At 52.9% G+C, this 17,809-nt stretch overlaps 1 protein-coding gene across 1 annotated transcript in view; it reads left to right on the forward strand.

Moving 5' to 3' along the window:
- DDX31 (DEAD-box helicase 31) overlaps positions 1-17,809 on the forward strand; it is a 67,784-nt gene that overhangs the window by 35,129 nt on the left and 14,846 nt on the right. The window contains exons 17-19 of the mRNA XM_046023025.1: positions 4,202-4,283; positions 10,494-10,605; positions 15,756-15,924. Coding sequence (XP_045878981.1) covers positions 4,202-4,283; positions 10,494-10,605; positions 15,756-15,924 — 363 coding nt within the window. The remainder of the gene's footprint in view (positions 1-4,201; positions 4,284-10,493; positions 10,606-15,755; positions 15,925-17,809) is intronic.

Consider the following 17,809-nt stretch of genomic DNA (forward strand, 5'->3'; position numbering starts at 1 on the left):
TCTCTCAGCACCTGCAGAGAAAGTCGTCCTCCCTCCCTCCTTGCATGCGGGGCCGACTCCGCAGCACTCCGCTGTCTCGGGGCTGCTCATGGGAACATCTGTGGGCTGGGGCTTCCTCGGACTATGTGCCTGCGCACACCCTTCAGTGGTGGGGAGGCAGGACCCCACTTCGGATGAACCTGGTGGCGATTTTGAGTGGGTCCAACTAATGCCGGCTTGGGTTTTCCTGTCCTTTAATATCTTAAGACAATTTCACTTTGAAAGAGTGGTTTCTGTTGGTCTCGGAAGACTGCAGATTTTATCTCCCTTGTAAGGGGAATTCTGACCATCAGTTGTTCAGTCCCCTTTCACCAAGAGCTTCCTCTCCAGCTGGTTTCCCAGGCCTTCAGGCGGGGCCTGGCCGTCCTTTTTGTGGGTGCTTTCAGGGCCGAGGACAGCCCTCCACTGGGCAGCTGGACCCCGGAAACACCCAGGGGTGGAATGAAAACCCACAGACGTAGCCTCTTCTCCCATTTTCCCTTACCGAGTCCTCACAGGCTGGGAAGCTGTCACGGCACTGCGACTGTTGTCCTTGGGCACGGGAACTTGTCACCCTCCAGAAAGTGTTTTCAGAGCCAGGTGTCGGCACCCATGGGCGAATTTGTCGTCACTGCACCTCGGCTGCCTCTTACCCTCAGCTGCCTTTCCCCCACCTTCTGTTCCAGACGTACAGATTCATGTTCTCCATTCCTTCCCGTCCTCAGCTCCTGGATGTTCTCCTGGGCTCATTCACTGGGACCCGATAAGCTCAGAAAAGTGGGCGCCCGCATCATGAAGTCAGGCGATACTTGCCCAGGCCCACAGCATGCGCCTGGGTGCCTCTGCCTCTCTGCTCTCAAGCTGTCTTTAATAAATGCATTCAGGCTGATGGCTCTGAAAGGCTCAAAGGTAAACCTGAATTCGAAAGGGGAAAGTAATAGCCGGCACCAGCCTGAATATTAGAGAGCCACGAGTATTTTAAAGCTACAAGAAGTACACTCGTCGGGGCGCCTGGGTGGCTCAGTGGGTTAAGCCGCTGCCTTCGGCTCAGGTCATGATCTCAGGATCCTGGGATCGAGTCCCGCATCGGGCTCTCTGCTCAGCGGAGAGCCTGCTTCCCTTCCTCTCTCTCTGCCTGCCTCTCTTGTGATTTCTCTCTGTCAAATAAATAAAATCTTAAAAAAAAAAAAAAAAAAAAAAAAAAGAAGTACACTCGTTCTCTGTGACCGTCTCCTCTGGAAAAAACCATGCCAGCAGTATTCGTGGGGGAGCCAGCACAGCTGTGTGCCCATTCCAGAGAAGCACCACGATCCAGGGGTTCTGAGTGTTTGGGCTTGCAGGGGAAGCTCAGAAAGATCAAGACAGAAGTACCCAGAGGAAGAGAGCCGGGTCCCTTGTGGAGAGATCATCCATTCCCACGGGAAAGAGTCCTTTTCATTTCTGCCCTGAAAATGCCCCCACTGAACTTTGGGCCCCTCATCCACTGACTGCTCTGTGGGCCTGATGTAATCAATACCCCCCCTCCCCGCCCCAAAATACCAGATCGGAGTTACGTTGTAGCCTTGGCTCGTGCTTCTTGATTTCTGAGGAAGGGCTGGATGTTGGGTATCTTGACTTAACACAAGAAAATTACACGTAAGAAGACCTGATTACAAAGTGTGCCATGGAAGGAAGCAGACTTGAACATTTTTGGAATACAAAAGGTACACTGCTAAATATGAAAAAAAAAAAAAAGAAAGAAAGAAAAATGGAGATGGAAGGGTGTGTGTGTGTGTGTGTGTGTTTTGCCTAAGAACCTGGGAGCCAGGCAGCAGGATGCTGGGACGGCTGATGAATTAAAGCAGAGATTCAGGAAGGCAGGCCGAGGCTCACGGCAGCAAGGCCCATCACAGCAAATTGGCGCCTGCCTTCGCACACCGCGCACTGTGGGACTCGCCCTGACAGTGTAATTTAGCAGCTGGGGCACGAGACAGGCGCCCTGGGCCGTTGCCACCTCTGTCTAGATGCCCAGGACTTCGTTTCTGCATCCTTCTGACTTCCTGGTGTTTGCCAACTTCTTCCCTGTTTTCCGCTTCTCCTTTAGACGTGTTTCTAATGAAAGTCGTCATTGGTTTATTAAAATGTAAATGCTTCATCAAAACGTGTATTTCGTAGATCAGGCACGAGACAGTTCCCTGAGTTTATTTTTCTGTCTCTTTTCATAGTAAGACAGGGTGGATCAGATCTGTTGCTAGAACCATAAACAAGCAGAGTAGATTGGCTTTGTTCCTCAGAAGCAGCGATTTCTTAGACTGCGAGGGAGGCCCTTTTAAACTGTAAATCACTCCAGTCGGCTCTCCGCTCCTCCGCTCACTCACCGCTCACTCACCGCTCACTCACGGGGCCTGGGCGCCCGCGCTGTCACGTGGACACGCACAGCAGGGCCGGGCCCTGGCCGCAGTGTCTGCACGACCCTCCTTGCAGAGCGCGCGGCCTCGGCGGTGCATGTAGTTCTTTGTATCCCCGCCTCTGAGTGACCTTATTCTTTGTCTCCTCCTCCCTGCTTCCAGAGCTCACCCCCAAGTCCTTAGGTTCCTTTTACTTTTCCTTTTTTGCCTCTCAAGAAAAGAGGTGACAAATAGAGGCAAGTCCGCTAGATAAAGAGGAGGAGAGGCCTGGCCGTGTTTTCCCCTTCGGATTTCCAGGCATGAACAAGAAGCAAGCTCGGCAGCCGCAGCTTTGCTCTCTCATGTGAAAAATAGATTTTCCATGAAATCATGAGCCCTTTCCCCCAAACTGCTACCCTCACGGTACCTGCCTTGCCTTCTCCGGTTGACTCCTCCTGCTGTAAAAAGATTTCACGTATCCGCAGGCCTGCGAGCTAGCAGCGGAGAGAACGTGGAGGGGCAGGGGCTTGGGGGTGTTCGGGGAAGCAGTGACACATTTCAGGTAGATTGCTGTCAGAGATGTGACATTTTCATTCACAGCTTTGTCAGAGTAACCTTTGGGGGAGAGGGGGAGAAATGTCTTCTCCCACGTGAGAGGTTGCCATTCATGTATTAATTTGCTGTTACATTAAAAAAATAAAAAGAAACAACATACAAGGAAATCATTTATCTTTTTATGATCTGTTTTTCTCCCCAGAACTCCTCCTTCCCTTTTTTTTTCTTTCCTCTCCCTGAGAAGTACGTTTTCAGCAGCTCCCGCTTCTTCCTCAGGCCCTAATACCTGAGTCTGCATGCACCGCCCGAGCCTCAGTGCCGTGGTGTCGCAGGACGTGGGGGACGCGGAGGCTTCCCCGCCGGGTCACGAGGCAGGGTGGGCCTCCTCACCCGGCGCAGGGTGGGCCTCCTCACCCGGCTCAGGGTGGCTTCTGCTCACAGCAGAAGCCCAAACCGTGATCTCAGCTGTTTGTCCACAGCTCTGGGTCCGTCAGAGGTCATTTGTCCCCCACCCTTAATAATTAAGAGGTGAGAAGGTAGACGCCCTTCTGGGTGGAGGAGAAGAGCTCTGGGTGCTGGGGTCACTGCTCAGCCTTCCCCGAGGAGCTGACCCCAGCGGTTAAGGACCTTTGGCCACCTAGACCCACCCCTGGCTTTTTTTAAAGTCTAAAACAAAAGAGACTATCGGAAATGTTGTTTTGTTTAATTTCTTCTTCTGCCCAAGTCAAGGTAGTCTAGGAATAAGCAGGCCTCCGTGTTGAGATGTATTCAGAAACAATGACGCGGGGTGCCTGGGGGGGCTCAGTGGCTTAAACCTCTGCCTTCGGCTTAGGTCATGATCTCAGGGTCCTGGGATCAAGGCCCGCATCGGGCTCTCTGCTCAGCAGGGAGCCTGGTTTCCCCTTTCTCTCTCTGCCTGCCTCTTTGCCTACTTGTGATCTTTGTCTGTCAAATAAATAAATAAAATCTTAAAAAAAAAAAATGGCATGATCCCTACAGAGGAGAGTCGAGTCTAAATGTAGCCTGTTTGCAAGTCACCAGAGAAGATGGAGAGTGTTGGAAGTATGACCCCATCTGTCCCTGTCGTGTCACAGAGGTCCCTTCCTTCCAAGCTCCTTCTGAAGGCTTAGGAAACTATTTCCTGTACACATGTAGCTTCTGCTTTATATCCAATTAGCTTGAGAACAGGCCAGTTTTACGCATCAAGATTCCAGATATTGGAAGAACAGAAAGTTTACCTTGATGTGCTCTTCCCTTCGCAGCGTTTCTGAGATGAAGATGGAAGAGATTTTGTCTGTTCTGACAAGGGACGACTGTTTCAAAGGGAGCCGGTGGGGAAGCCAGGTGAGTTTTTTACTTTCGTACTTGTGAACAGACGTCACTCATTTCTTGATCTGGGGTGATGGAGACTGTGTGCGTGGGATCGTTCGTTCCTCTGTCAAGCGGGCATCTAAGGGACCGTGAACGTTAAGGGAGGCCAAACCTTGATTGTGGTTTTCTCTCTCTTTGCCTCCGGATGCATTTGCTGGTCTCATCCGGTTAATGGGCTGCCGTCCATTCCGGAAGTCCACCGGGCCACAACAGGCTTCCCAGAAAGCAGGGCTCCTCCTGGCCTAGAGTGAGTTCGGGGCAGGGTTACATGCTCGGCCCTGGTGGTCCCTGTCCAGATGATCAGCGAGGACGACTGACGGGACCCCTCGGCCCAAGACAACATGGAAGAACTAGGTCTCTCTGTGTCTCCTTTCAGGCACACTTAATTCACCCAGTTTTTAGTGTGGGTGCCACACTCCGAAGAGGAGTGACGTTGAGATCATTAGGGAGAAAAGTCTGTGTTATCCAGGCAGTTCCACGGAGAGACCCGGGGCATCCTTCCTGCTGCTTCTCTGTGGCTTGGCCCCTGCTCGGCTGCTGTTCCCCACCCCACTGCCACCCATGCCCGGGACGTCACAGACACGTGTGTGTAATGTTGCCAAATGCAGCTTTGTCTATGAAATATTAATTTGAATATTTTACATTTGTTTTCTTACGCCTAAGGATAGACTGGAAAATTAGAGCCAAATAGATGAGGGGTAAGAGTTTCTTCTGTGTGTCAAGAGGTGTCTTTATTTGGATCGATCTTCTCCCTGAGGCTGGGACCTGGTTTGACAGGCCCTGACTTCAGTCCTCTTGTTCCAGAGGGAACCTGAGGAAATGTATCCTAGAAAAGGCAGAGGGACACATCCCAGCATGTGTCCCGGGCCCCTGCCGCACTCTTCACACACTCGGTCCCGCTGGCTCCTACCAGCGACCCGGTGTTGTCCCACGTCCTAGGTGAGTGGACAGGGCCTGGAGCGAGGGGTGAGGGGACGTCCGCAGGGGCAGCCTGACTTCAGAGCGCGCGGTCGGCCCGCTGTGGCAGCGTGCCTCCCCGACTGTTCCCGAGACCGGGGCAGCACAGCTAGACGGCTGCTCAGCCGGGTGACGATAGCCGTCGTCGTCATCGGGGTGAGACTTGGTCAGTGAGCGCCACGGCAGCAGAGAGCCCTGCAAGCGAGAGAAGCAGTTAAAGCTTCCGTCGATCAACAGTTGCTGTAAGCGGTATTTCGTCAGGAAACATCCCACAGTAATCGTTTGTTGTCAGGGGAGGGGACCAGTCACCAAAACAGACTCTCACTGGTCCTGGCACATTTCTCCTGCAGCTGCTTCTAGGTTGGGTTTTCTCATGTTCCCCTTGACACTTCATTACAGGCGTGGGACAGCATAGGGGAGGCAGGGAGCCGTTCCTGCGGGCAGCGTAGCGGAGGTTAAGGGCACGGCCTCGGGGTCGGATTCCTAATCCCCGTTAGCAGCTCCGGGGCTCTGGACCACGACTAGAGCCTCCTAAGCATTGCTTCATACGTCATGTTCGTATTCTCACGGGGAGATCAGGGGATTGAGGGGGAAAGAACCTAAAAACCCCAACACAGTTCTGAAGGGTGTCTGTCATCATCATCGTCAGTGGCAGATGTGGGGTTCAGAGTTCAGACTCGGTGACACGAAGCCCAGGGCTTTCTGCGGTGTCGGCTGCAACGTTAGCATCTGCCTGCTCCCCAGAAATAAGAGCAACTGTAAAGCCACAGAAGGAGACCGTGAAGGTTCAGTCCCGCCTCATCTTCACTTGCACTTCCGGGGACCGGCTCTGGTGTCGGTGCTTGTCCCCAAACCGGGCACACACCAGTTCTGTCCAGGGAGCTGACCGTCAAGTGCTTCTGTGGATGGGGCGCACGTTCCCCCCGAGGGTGCAGGGCAGCCGCAGTGCCCTCTGCTCTTCCAGGAGCCAGCCATGGCCGTTCCTCCACCTGACCCTCCCGTGGCCTTGTGCGCCGACGCCTCCCCCCCCCACCCCCAACCCTGTAAGTCCCTTCCTGGGCGTGAGGCCAGCCTTGAAGCCGTGCTGGGCCCCCAGGCAGGCAGACTTGGGTTTCAGTCCCTGCCTCGCAGCTGGTGGTTCTGCAGCCTGGGACAGGTTGTCATCTCTGCGGCCTCAGTGTGCCCATCTGTAAGCTGAGAACACGGGCACCCATCCTGAAGGTTCCTGTGCGGCTGAGCTAAAATGCGGTAGAAAACATTCCATGCACTTCTGGGCCATGTCACTTTGTCCCAGCCCCAAGCTCCTGCCTTGATGGAGGGGGACAAGTAGCGTATTTTATATTTTTAAGGTACGGTGGACTTCGTTTTTAAAAAGAAAAAGACGCTTAGAGCGCCTGGGTGGCTCAGTCGGGGAAGCATCTGCCTTCAGCTCAGGTCAGGATCTCAGGGTCCCGGGACTGAGTCCCACGTCAGGCTCCCTACTCAGCGGGGAATCTGCTTCTCCCTCTGCCTCACCCCCCCACCCCGCCCCTGCAACTTCTGTGTGCTTGCTTGCTCTCTCTCTCTCTCTCAGATAAATAAACAAAGTCTTTTGAAAATAGAAAAAAAATGGCCCAGCAAGGTTGGGCTTTCACTGACACCAAAATAACTGGTTAGCTTCGAATACTAATCGTACTAGGTCCCCTGTGTCCCGTTGATGCAAACCTGGCTTGTTTAGCCACAGTTAACTTGAATTCAGAGGCCAAAGAGAAACCAAATGAAATTGACTGTATTCCTAATTATCACACAGAACTACAGCCTGGAGGAGGGATTGACGTGTGTGATCCGGGTGAATAGTAAGACGAATAAAGTGGATGCTAGGTACGACTCGTAGTTCCGTTTCTCGTAAGAAATACAGTGTGTTTTAATTGCTGTTTGCAGTCTGGGCAGTGTGTCTAGCACATGAACCGGCACAGACAGATAAATGTGAGCTCAGTACACAGGCCTTTTACACACGTAGCCAGACACCTCATTATAAGGCCCTCTTCTCCTCACTCGCTTGAAGTCCATTGTAAATGTCCCTTTGGCACATACATTTTTGGGCTTCTGTGAACAGAAAGAGAGTGAGGGCAGCATCTGTAAAATGTATATTTCATATTTAGGTGTATGAAATATATATGGCTGCGTCTGGGTGTGCGAATGCTCTCCCACCTACAAAGAGAATAAATTTGATCTTTCAACTTTGCTGGGAAGCACCCGGAAGGTTCTAGGGAAGCGTGAGGGTGAAACTCAACTTGGCAATCAGGTGATTAAAACAAAATCCTTCCGTTTAGCTTTAAAAATACCTTAGAAGTTAGCAATATCAAGATGTGCTTACCAAAAAAAAAAAAACAAAAAAAACGCAGCCCGGGTGTCTTCAGCTCCTCTGTTGCCTCTCGATAGGTGTGAAATTTTCATCTTCAAAGTATGCACACAGCCCAAACATGCTTTTTCTACGAGTTTTTTGTTCTATGAAACACGCCTGCAAATGGGTCTTAACAAAAAACTGGGCCGTGGTAAGATACTAAAATGAGATCGGTGGCCCCTTCCGTCAGTCCCTTTGATCGTCTCTTCTCTCCGGGAGCAGTAGGCCTTACGGACGAAGGAATCCTGAGTGTGGACCGTTGGAACTGCGTTTTCCTAAGCCAGCCCTGGTCCACTCGTTGCCAGGTAGCTCCCTTAACCAGTGCCGGGTCTGGGCGTCTCTGAGGGGTGGGCGCGCCGGCCCTGCAGGGCACTCGTCGTGCGCCCTCCGGGCGTTGACCCACTCTCATTAGGGCGGCGTTCTCCCTGTCTGGGACCGAGCTGGCGCTGCGTGCGTGGCTCTGCCCCTGTCTGCAGTTTAAATTTAGACTGTCCTCCCCAGAAGACAACTGAGAAACACCTCATTCTCAAGAGGGGTAATTTTAAAATGAAGTATTTCTGGAAGTGTGGGTAGAGAGAGAAAGACGTGCTTTTTCCTGAGTATATTATGTTTTCTGCATTAACTTTTCCTCATATTTCCCTAAAACTGACCTCCTCATTTCAAATGCGTGAACCTAGTATTATTGCCTTTTTTCTACCTGTGTCACTTGTACACACACATTATATATGTGTGTGTATGTAATTTTTTTTTTTTTTTTTTTTTGGTTGGGAAGAAAAGATGCCTCATTTTGAAACCTAAAGGGGGAATAAGAAAAGCCCTTTGTAATATATTGCCATATTATCACTAAATCCCCTGACGGTTGTGACACAGAAGCAAGTCACCTGTCACTTAAGCTTGAGGTCTCTTTAATTTTCTCCTGGAATTCGCACCAGGCTGTCTTTAATTTGAGGCCTTTATTGGAATTCTGAAACCTCTCTGCCTCCCTGGCTCTCAGATCTATTCTGAGAGCTGTTACAGAATGTATACAATAACCAACAGAGGGATTCGAGCAGGCTGGAGCTCTGTTTATCTAACACTCTAGAGGGATTTTTGTGCTCATTCGGTCCTGGCTGCCCGGCTTTCAATATCGCTTTGACAACCATTCTGCCCTTCTCATTAATTTTAAACAGTTAAAACACAGGAAAAAGAGGAAAAAGTTTTCATTATTAAAGTGCTTTACTTTTTAATAACAGAGGATTCTGTCCGCCAGGGGAAAGGGCATCCTCGCTAATTTCACATTCATATTAAAAACACACGCACACAAGGAAGGTGACAGTTGAGTTGCTGAGGGGCTCAACGAGAGGAGGGCAGCAAAAAAGAAAAAAAGTTTGCGTTTCACATCAGTTAAGAGGGTTAAAAAAAAAAAAAATCCTCGTTAATGACAACAGCAAATGTCCACTTTCATAACACCGCCCCGGAGTGACTTTTCTCTTGACATTTGAGTGGATGAAACCCTTAGGGGACCACGTACTGTGAAATCAGCTAGACTGTCATCAACCAAACAGGTAGCAGGAGCGATTTGACGAAGCTAAAAACATTTTCAGGTTGTTAAAGTCTCTATGAATACAGAGAGGGACGTGGACCCGAAGAATGAGGTTTTTTTCTTCTCTCCCCTTTGTTCGTCCTCTGGCAGCTTTAAAAGGGAAAGAGACTCTGCAGCCTAGGTTAGGCTCCAGACACAGGTGCGGACACCCTGTCTTCTGCGGGGTTGAGGGAAGCAGGGACTGGGGCTCACACTGTCTCCTGGTGACCCACGTGGGCGGTGGGTGTTGGCTACTGTAGAGACCCGGTAGCATCTCCGAGAGCATCGATGTCTTGGGGGAGACATATTAGCCAAGTTGAGTTTGGAGAATCTGGGTTCTTTGGATCTCAGATTCACGTTCAGTAGAAAGCACCGGTGTTTTCAGACGTAGGAAACAGGGATACCTGGCTGGCTCAGTTGGAAGAGCGTGTAACCCTCGATCTCAGGGTTGCAAGTTCAAGCCCCACACTGGGTTTCAAGCCTACTTTAGGGGGGAAAAAAAAGGACATAGGAAACAACACTCAGTTTTAGGGGGATATAAAGAAAGGAAATCTTTTCTCTGGGATTTTTGAAGAATGGGAAGGATATGAGTTTTTATTAACGTTTTCCGTCTGTAGAACCTGGGTGCGTACAGATGCCACATTTGCTTCGGAGATCGTGTGGTCTTCTCTGAATGTGGTGTGAAGGAGCAGCCCCTGCTCCATGACAGGACCCTGGCATCCAGCACGGTGGTCCCGGGCTGAAAGAGTGGATCTGAAACACTACAAGTCTTTGCCTCCCCAGGGATGAGGGAGCATGCTCTGAAATTCAAGGACAGGCTCAGTGTCAGGCAGGCCCCTGTGGGACCCTCTTAAAGAGAAGGTCCCATTGTTCCCCTGAGGAGCTTGAGGGAAGGGGAAGATTTAAGGCCTCGGTAGGACACACAAGTCATGTGAAACCTGCCTGTGTTCAGTGATGTTTTAAATGCCCAGATTGGACTCAGAAAATTCCAGAATGTCTCCAGTGGGCATTCATTTTGAGCAAGAGGCCAGGAGGACGAGTAAGTAAGTAAACAAGTAAATAAATAGACCCGATCTTCTCCCTCACAAAGCCATCTTCATCTCTGCTTGACTTTAACATCCTTATAGCTCCCGTTTTTCCTCTAGTAATATTGAAAGGATTACCCTTGTTGGCCCCGCAGTGGTTACCGGGTGATTTTACTGTTATTAAATCTATTATAAAGTGCTTCATTATTCCTGACTCTGACTCTGTCTCTTGTTTAATCCTTCCGCCACCCTCCCAGAAATCCCGTGCTGCCGGCCCCCAGGAAATCCGAGAGCGAGCCACGGTCCTGCAGACGGTATTTGAAGATTACGTGCACTCCAGTGAGAGGAGGGTCTCCTGGGCAAAGAAAGGTCGGTGGATTTTGTAGGTGCTCGTGGACGGACAGCCCCCAGGACGCCGTCCCACCTCCACCCGCAGACCCCCGACAGACTAAGAGGCCAACTGGGGGTCTCTGCTCTCCGCAAAAGCCTTTGGTCTCCCTTGTTCCACAGGGTCTAGAAACAGGCACAGAAGGCTTTAAAGCGATATTAAATGCTAATTTCATCCTTCCCCATGTTTCGCACAAATGAGGCTTTATTTTGGCTTACGTAGGACGAGAACTTTGATCCAGTGACTTGGATCTCAGGGATCCATTTTTGTGTTTCTTTGAAAACTGGATAGATGGGACGTGCCATGTCAGCAGAGATCGTTGTAGGCGTGGAAATTGGAGACGAAGCTAAGGACCAGAAGCATCAGACCTGAGCAGTCTCGGTTTGGTCATACAAAGGAGGATGAGAGAGAACAGTACCGAGGGAAGGCCTAGACTTCGAGCCCAATTCCTAGGGAATTTCCAGGAGAGCTATAGGTGTTCATTTACTATTCAGGCCCTCTCATTGGATAACGTGGCTCCTGGGATCACCGGGCGTTAGTGGGGACTCAGCAGTTCACGCAGGAAGGGGCTTAGAACAGCAGGATGTTATTACGGTGACATGCCGTGCATCGTGGCCGGTGGGTGGGTCGCATGTGCCAGTGAGATGCAGTCCGCGCTGGGGCCCCTTGCTGCTTTCTGCCGGTTACCTGCTACTTTGAGAGGAATGTCAGGCTGGCTTACCAGTATGTGAACGCCACAGCCTCAGCTTTTCCTTTTAGAAATTGAAATTTAAAAAAAAAAAAAAATCATTCATTTAACAACTAGTTATTGAATTAGTCACCGTTCTAGGTGCTTGAGATACATCAGGAATCAAAACAGAAACCCTAAGTTCTCTAACACTCTAGTGGGGACGCAGACAGTGAGCATAGTGTAAATAAGTAAATAAATCGGTCTGCTCAAAGGTGTCAAGAACTGTAGGAGACACAGCAGGTGAGGGAGGTGAAGGAGTGAATGGTCAGAGTGCATTTTGCACAGAGGGTCAGGGGGAGCCCCGCTGTGAAGGCAGCTTGAGCAGATTGAGTCTCATACTACTAACACAACGGCTGCCGACAGAAGGGCGTGCTAGGCCCAGAGGAGTTCGGGGGCGGGGAGGGAGGCCAGTGTGGCCAGAGGAGGGGAAGACCCATGCAACAGAGGAGACTTGGAAGCTGTCAGGGACTTTGGGGGATCCCAAGGGCGGTGGGAGCCATTGCAGGACTTGGAGCAGAGATGTACCATAGCCCGCAGAGGTTGGAAAAGATGGTCGGTGTGAGAACAGACTGGGGGGCAACGGTGAGTGCTGGGGGACTGGTTCCAGGCCGTTGTGGTCATCAGGAAATCGAGCACAAGAATGGGTTAGGCGGCACGTGTTCTGAGTGCCTACCGTGTACCCCGGCACACTATACAGGCAGCCCTCAGTTGCTGCCATCACGCTGGAACAGACCACTGCGTAGGATGGAAGATGAAGTCTGGGGACGGCCCCGTGACCACACATATAACAAGCGTGCAGCTCCCGGACCGTGTTCTCCTCGTTGCCCGTGCTCGCATTTCCCTCCGGTGAAGTCCGCGGCTCCTGGGGGGGTTTCCTCCGGACCGACTTTCAGAGAAGCACCAGCACGCGGCTCTCTCAAGAGGAGTACATGACCTGTCACGGCGGGACGACAGACGTCTGTTCACGGGCACAGGGAGCTCGCTGGGGTGCGGCCGAGGTGTTGTGTGCAGGATTTCTAGGTTAGTGGCCAAGTGGCAATGAAAAGGAAGAACTCCAGGCCACGCCGCCGTTTTTGTCATTGGTTTTGAGGTCAGAGGTGTTTTGGATCTCCCGGCGACACTACGACTGTCTCAGGGGGTCTGGCCGTCAGAGTAAAGGTGTAGCAAGGCGTCCTGAGTGCGGTTTACGGTTTTCATTCGGCGTCGGCACCGCGGGAACCCATGCCAAGAAACAAGCAGAGTTACTGGTCTAACGGACATCGGAGCGGGGCCCCTCTGCTGGGTTAAGGCACCAAGAAGGAAAGAGATGGGCATTTTTCTCTGCCACTTGACGTCCACCTCAGACCGGTGATGGTCCGGGAGGAAGCCGCCCATGGCAGGTGTCGGCCGCTGCAGGCCCCCCTCTGCTGGCGCGGCGCGTGCAGAACTCAGAGGTGTGGGCGCGCGCGGGGCTGTTCAGTTCACCGCACGGGACGGACGCACCTCACAGGTCCAGACCGTCGCTGCCTTTCAGTCTGCATATGCAAATTCCCCGCTACTGACGGGCCTCCCTTATAGGCCATTCCAGAGCCCACCTCATGAATAATTAACAAAGCAGCTGGGTTTTGCCTTTATGGCAGAAAACTAGTTAGAAACCAGGCCAAGTATGTAGCCTTTGTCTTCCTTTTGCATTTTCTGACCCCGTCATTGTTCACAACCAGCGTGTGGTCGTTGTCCATTTCCGGAAGCAGTCGCCCTTTCCCCTCATCTCTTGCCTCCTTTAGCTGGATTCAAGTGGCTAAAGACTGTGCCAACAGAAGTCTGCACTCCGGACTCCTGAAGAGACGTCTCGGAAACTGGAGTTCTTTACCTACAAACCCCTGCTTTCCTGCAGTGAGGCCCCTCTGGCTTCGGGGGCCGCGTGCGGAGGAGTCGTGCCTGCCCGGGAGGGGCTGCTTCTCCAAGTCGAGAACACCCAGGCCACTGAGGACAGATTAGCTCCTTCCCTCCCTCCCGACGAGTCATCGCAGCTGGGCCGGTGCTCGGATGAGCGCTTTGTACCATGTGTCAGGAGGGCGGGGGCAAGTGTCTCTCCTCCCTTCCTCTCTGACCTCAAGTATCGTCCGTAAGATACTGCTGTTCCTGGTCAGATGGCCAATAACTCTGACTTTAGGAACAAGGCTGAAGTAGATTCCCTTACAGCTACGAGACAGGAGCCTGTGACTCCAGGGTGCACACTCTCAGAAACCACAGTGTCCCGCGGCGTCCCCAGTGAACGCCCTCTCTGCTGTCCGCTCCTCTGGGCCCCGCAGCCCCTGTTCCCACGGCACGTTGTCGACATTGCCCCCAGGAAGCCTCTGCAAGCAGCTTCTGCAGGAATTCCTGCTTCCCTGAACCACCCAAACACGGGAGGCCATTCAGGGATGTGAGGACAGCCAGGTGTCACTGGCCCCAGGGAGACAGGAGCTGCGAGGACAAGGAGGGTTAGTAAAAATACACAGCGCCAAATGCTGCGTGAGCGGTGGTGGCGGGAGAAGACCCATTTGCCCTTTCTTGGCAAACTCGTTTCACCTGTGGAGCTGTTGGCTGGGCAGCTGCGTCTCCGGGGACAGAGGCTCCCCAACCTCAGCTCTTCCATTTGGTGCAGGAATAGGGGGCTGAGCGGCTTACTGGGGAGAGCGGTGTGCATGAGGGGGCCTGGGCTGGCCCTTGGGCCACTGAGTCTGTCCAGGTGCGGAGTCTCTGGCCTGGCTTGGTGGGGCTGCTGTCCGCTTCGTGAGACCTCGAGTCAGGCTTGAGGCTTGGGAGGGAAAGGGGCGGGGCATGGGGAGAAGAGGCCTGCTCCTCCCGGAGTGGTGGCCGCGGGGCTTTCCCGAGGACAGGACTATGCAGTGTCTGGAACCCAGTGTCAGAACCTGCGGGCGGTGCAGGCCATGTGAAGGGTTGAAGATTTCCCCTGAAAAAGCGAGTCCCCGGTTATTAAAAAGGACAGTGAGCACAGACGGACGGCGGGGTGCCGGGAGTTGCCTTGGTTATTATTTCTCATCGATTGGGAAAAGGAGTTCACTTTACTCAGTAAATAGAGCTTTCATGGATTCCCAGGATCCTTCCAGGAGCTGATCTGCTAAAATGACACTTTTTATTACTGTTCATAAACGCCAATCTCCAGGTGCTGCTGGGATATTACGTTTAAGCTGTGGGCAAACTTGCCAGTCCAGTGGCTCGACAGGCGAGGGCGAGCGAGGCTGGTGTTTAGCGCCTGCTTTTCCATGCGACGCGTGGTGCTGGGCTCCGGCTTGGCCAGGGGGAGAGCTGGGCTCGGAAGGGGAAGGGAGCGGTGCTGGGCTTGGGGCTCCTCGGAGCCATCCCCTCCTGCCCTGTTGCAGTGAGAAGGGCAGACCCTGACTGTCATTGGAACTGCAGTACGTTCCAGAGGAACTGGGTATAGGAACGTCTCTCTTTCCTCAAAGGATTACCAAGATAAGGTGTAGCCAAAGCTCCCCACTCCCGGGAACCAGGTCTGCCTGTTCTCTGGCAGCGCCGGCTCCAGAACAGGGGCGCCTCCGCCTCAACTTTAAGACAGGACCGAAACCTCCATGATGCACTGTCGGACGGACATCTCTAGACTGTTGGCAGCACTTCAGGGAGGAGGGACCATTTTGTGGGCTGTTTTAGGAATTTAATAATTGCCTTCCTCCTCTTTAGAATTCTGTTTTCATTGCCTTTTTAATGCAGTTTTCAAATGGGTAAGGAGCACTGTATCAGTAAATCTCAGGTGCTTTAGAATGAATTTGGTTTTAAAATCCCAGCAGTCCACAAGGACACGGCAGCCGTCCGGGGCGGGGGGGGGGGGGGGGGGGGGGGCGGGGGGTGTGCGGAGGCGGGGCCTGCGGGAGAGCAAGTCTTACAGCCCCGGTAGACCGGCGTGGCGGTAAGCAGAATGACAAGCACAGTAAAGCCTTGGGAACCTTTTGAATTTTATAACACGTGCATGTGTTAGCTATGCCAAAAAATAAGTGAAATTGAATTAGGAAAACGTTTCCGTGACGTAAAGTTCTGATGATCTCGTTTTTCATGAGGGAATGCCATACTGACCATGTCCTAGTTTCTTCACTTGTTCTGCTTTTCATTCACTTATACAACAAACACTTACTAGCTGCCTGCTGTGTCCTAGCGACCGTGCAAGGAAGGCCCCAAGCCTGTGACGGGGGAGAAAACGGGGCCCTGCCGTCCAGGATGGGGACACGCTGCACAGCAAAATCAAGTTAAGATTTGGGTGGTTCCTGTATGTGGCGCTGTCCGGGCTGTATGTCGCATGATGTCCGGCAAGATAAAGTGGGCAGGACGGCTGCCGGGCCAGGGCACATGGGGGCACTCCGAGCCCCCATCCTGACGGCCTCTCTGACCCTTCTTCCCTGCCAGCTCTGCAGGCCTTCATCCGCGCCTACGCCACCTACCCCCGGGAGCTGAAGCCCATCTTCCATGTCCGGTCACTGCACCTCGGCCACGTGGCCAAGAGCTTCGGGCTGAGGGACGCCCCCCAGAATCTCGGTGTCGCAGCTGTGAAGAGAAGGAAAGCAAACCTGAACAGGTAAGATGAGTGGAGTTTGCCCCGCGACAGATGGCTGGGAGTCAGGTGGGTGTGGAGAGCTCCGCGCCCAGCGGCAGCGGGGAGGGGACGTGCGAGGCTGATGTGTGCTCCTCCGTCTTTGGTCCTTGCGGGAAACCATCACCAGGGTCTGCCCCTCTCACAGCGTAGTCAGTGCTTGGAGCCAGAGGGAAACACCTCCTCTGGCGGTTTTTAAGGCACCCACGGAAACGCAGTGGGGTCTCCTGCTGGCTCCACATGTTCTGGGGATATTAACGGGGCAGCAAGACAAATCTGTGGGGGTGTCCTCCCTACCCACCAGCAGAGTGACTCGGGGACTTGCTGGAGTCAAAGCTTCAGATGTGCTGTGGTTCACCCTGGAAAGTTCTCCAGGGCTCGTACGAAAACTTCTGGCGTATTCTATGAAATCTGCCTGGCCCGGTCCTGGTGAGCTGGGAGGAGCGGCGTGTTCCAGCTTAGTGCCTTTCTCCTGCAGGCTGGGTGGGCCTTGAAAGGCGGGCTCCGGGGGCCCCCACTGGACGCCCCGCACTGTGTCGCTCTCCTTGGTGCTGAGCACACGCAGGGGCAAGTGCCAGACACTGGCGGGAAGCATGTTCCCAGCTCTCCAGAGGAGAGGGAGGAGGGCTGCCCTGTAGGGTGAAGCCTGGGCTCTGCAGTTTCAGGAGGTCCTGAAACTCCACAAAATACCTTTGCAAAAGGTCTTTCTCCCCTCAGAGCCAAGGTGCACCTTTAATACCAGCCCCAGCCCCTTTGCAGGAACCAGAATACTTCAGATCCCACGGGCTGCTTGTAGGGGGCGTTTGTGTAGCACGTGGGCGGGAAGGATAGATTGAACAGACATTTGGGGGGGCAGTGAACCCTTGAATGCTCTGGGCAGTTATTTTGTGTGGAGCGTCATACTTTTTGCTTATTAATTACAAATGCCAAACCCACCTGCCCTGACCTAGAATCCCTGCACGTTCCCGCACAGCGGCTGCTTGTGCATTCGCCACTGCCGCCCTCGTCAGCGCCTGGTTTCTCTGGGGCGCGGTGACAAAAGGGAGAGAGGACCGCCCGGTGCAGGGACGTGATCGCTGGCCTTGCGTGCAGGGGACTTGAACTCAGCTGTGGTGCCACTGTAGATGTGAGCCGCTGGGCTTTGGGCCGCATTTCTGCTTAATTTCCCAGGGCCTCGGGTTCCCCAGCTACAGAAGGGAGAAGGAAATGGATGTTTTTAGCGTTTTCCCAGGACTGTTTTGAGAATCAGCACAAGGGTGGGTCCTACAATTGAAGCACCTTAGAACACAGACCTAGCAACCAGGTGGGTTAATGTTCTGGAACATCCAATTTCCTGTTCCGGGACTTGGCACCTACAAGGCTCTTTGTAACAGATAAAATTTGCCTAATTCTCCTGCCGGCTTGGGGATTTTTAAGATGGTTGCTTTTTTTTTCTTATATTAACACCTTTCATATAGGACTGTACTCCAGTAATTCTGTGAAGCGAGTCGTTCTCCTCATCGCTGCTTTCATCCGTGCCCAGACAAGACTAAGACACACCGGCTCTGGTTTCTTCCAGGCGGTTTTGAGGTGCAGGGCGCAGCCTGCTACCCCTGCTACATGTTCTGGGTAGGGCTGCAGCCAGCGACGTCTCTGCCCGTCCTCGAGACGCCTCACATCCACTCCCAGGCACGATGGCGGCGTGCCGGCCGCAGGTTGCCGTCTGGGGTTGGAGGTGGCTTCTGGCTCTCCAGGCTGACTTTGATTGTGAGTGTGTGAGGCCTGCGGTCAGGTCCGAGGGTGACCTCCCAGTGATCTGGAAGCCAGGCCATCCTGCCACCGTCTAAGATGTTGGCACTGCGAGAAGATAGGAATGTGCCTGCCGGCTGAT

This window comes from Meles meles, chromosome 11, assembly GCF_922984935.1.
Source record: "Meles meles chromosome 11, mMelMel3.1 paternal haplotype, whole genome shotgun sequence".
In the NCBI taxonomy this organism is placed as follows: Eukaryota; Metazoa; Chordata; class Mammalia; order Carnivora; family Mustelidae; genus Meles; species Meles meles.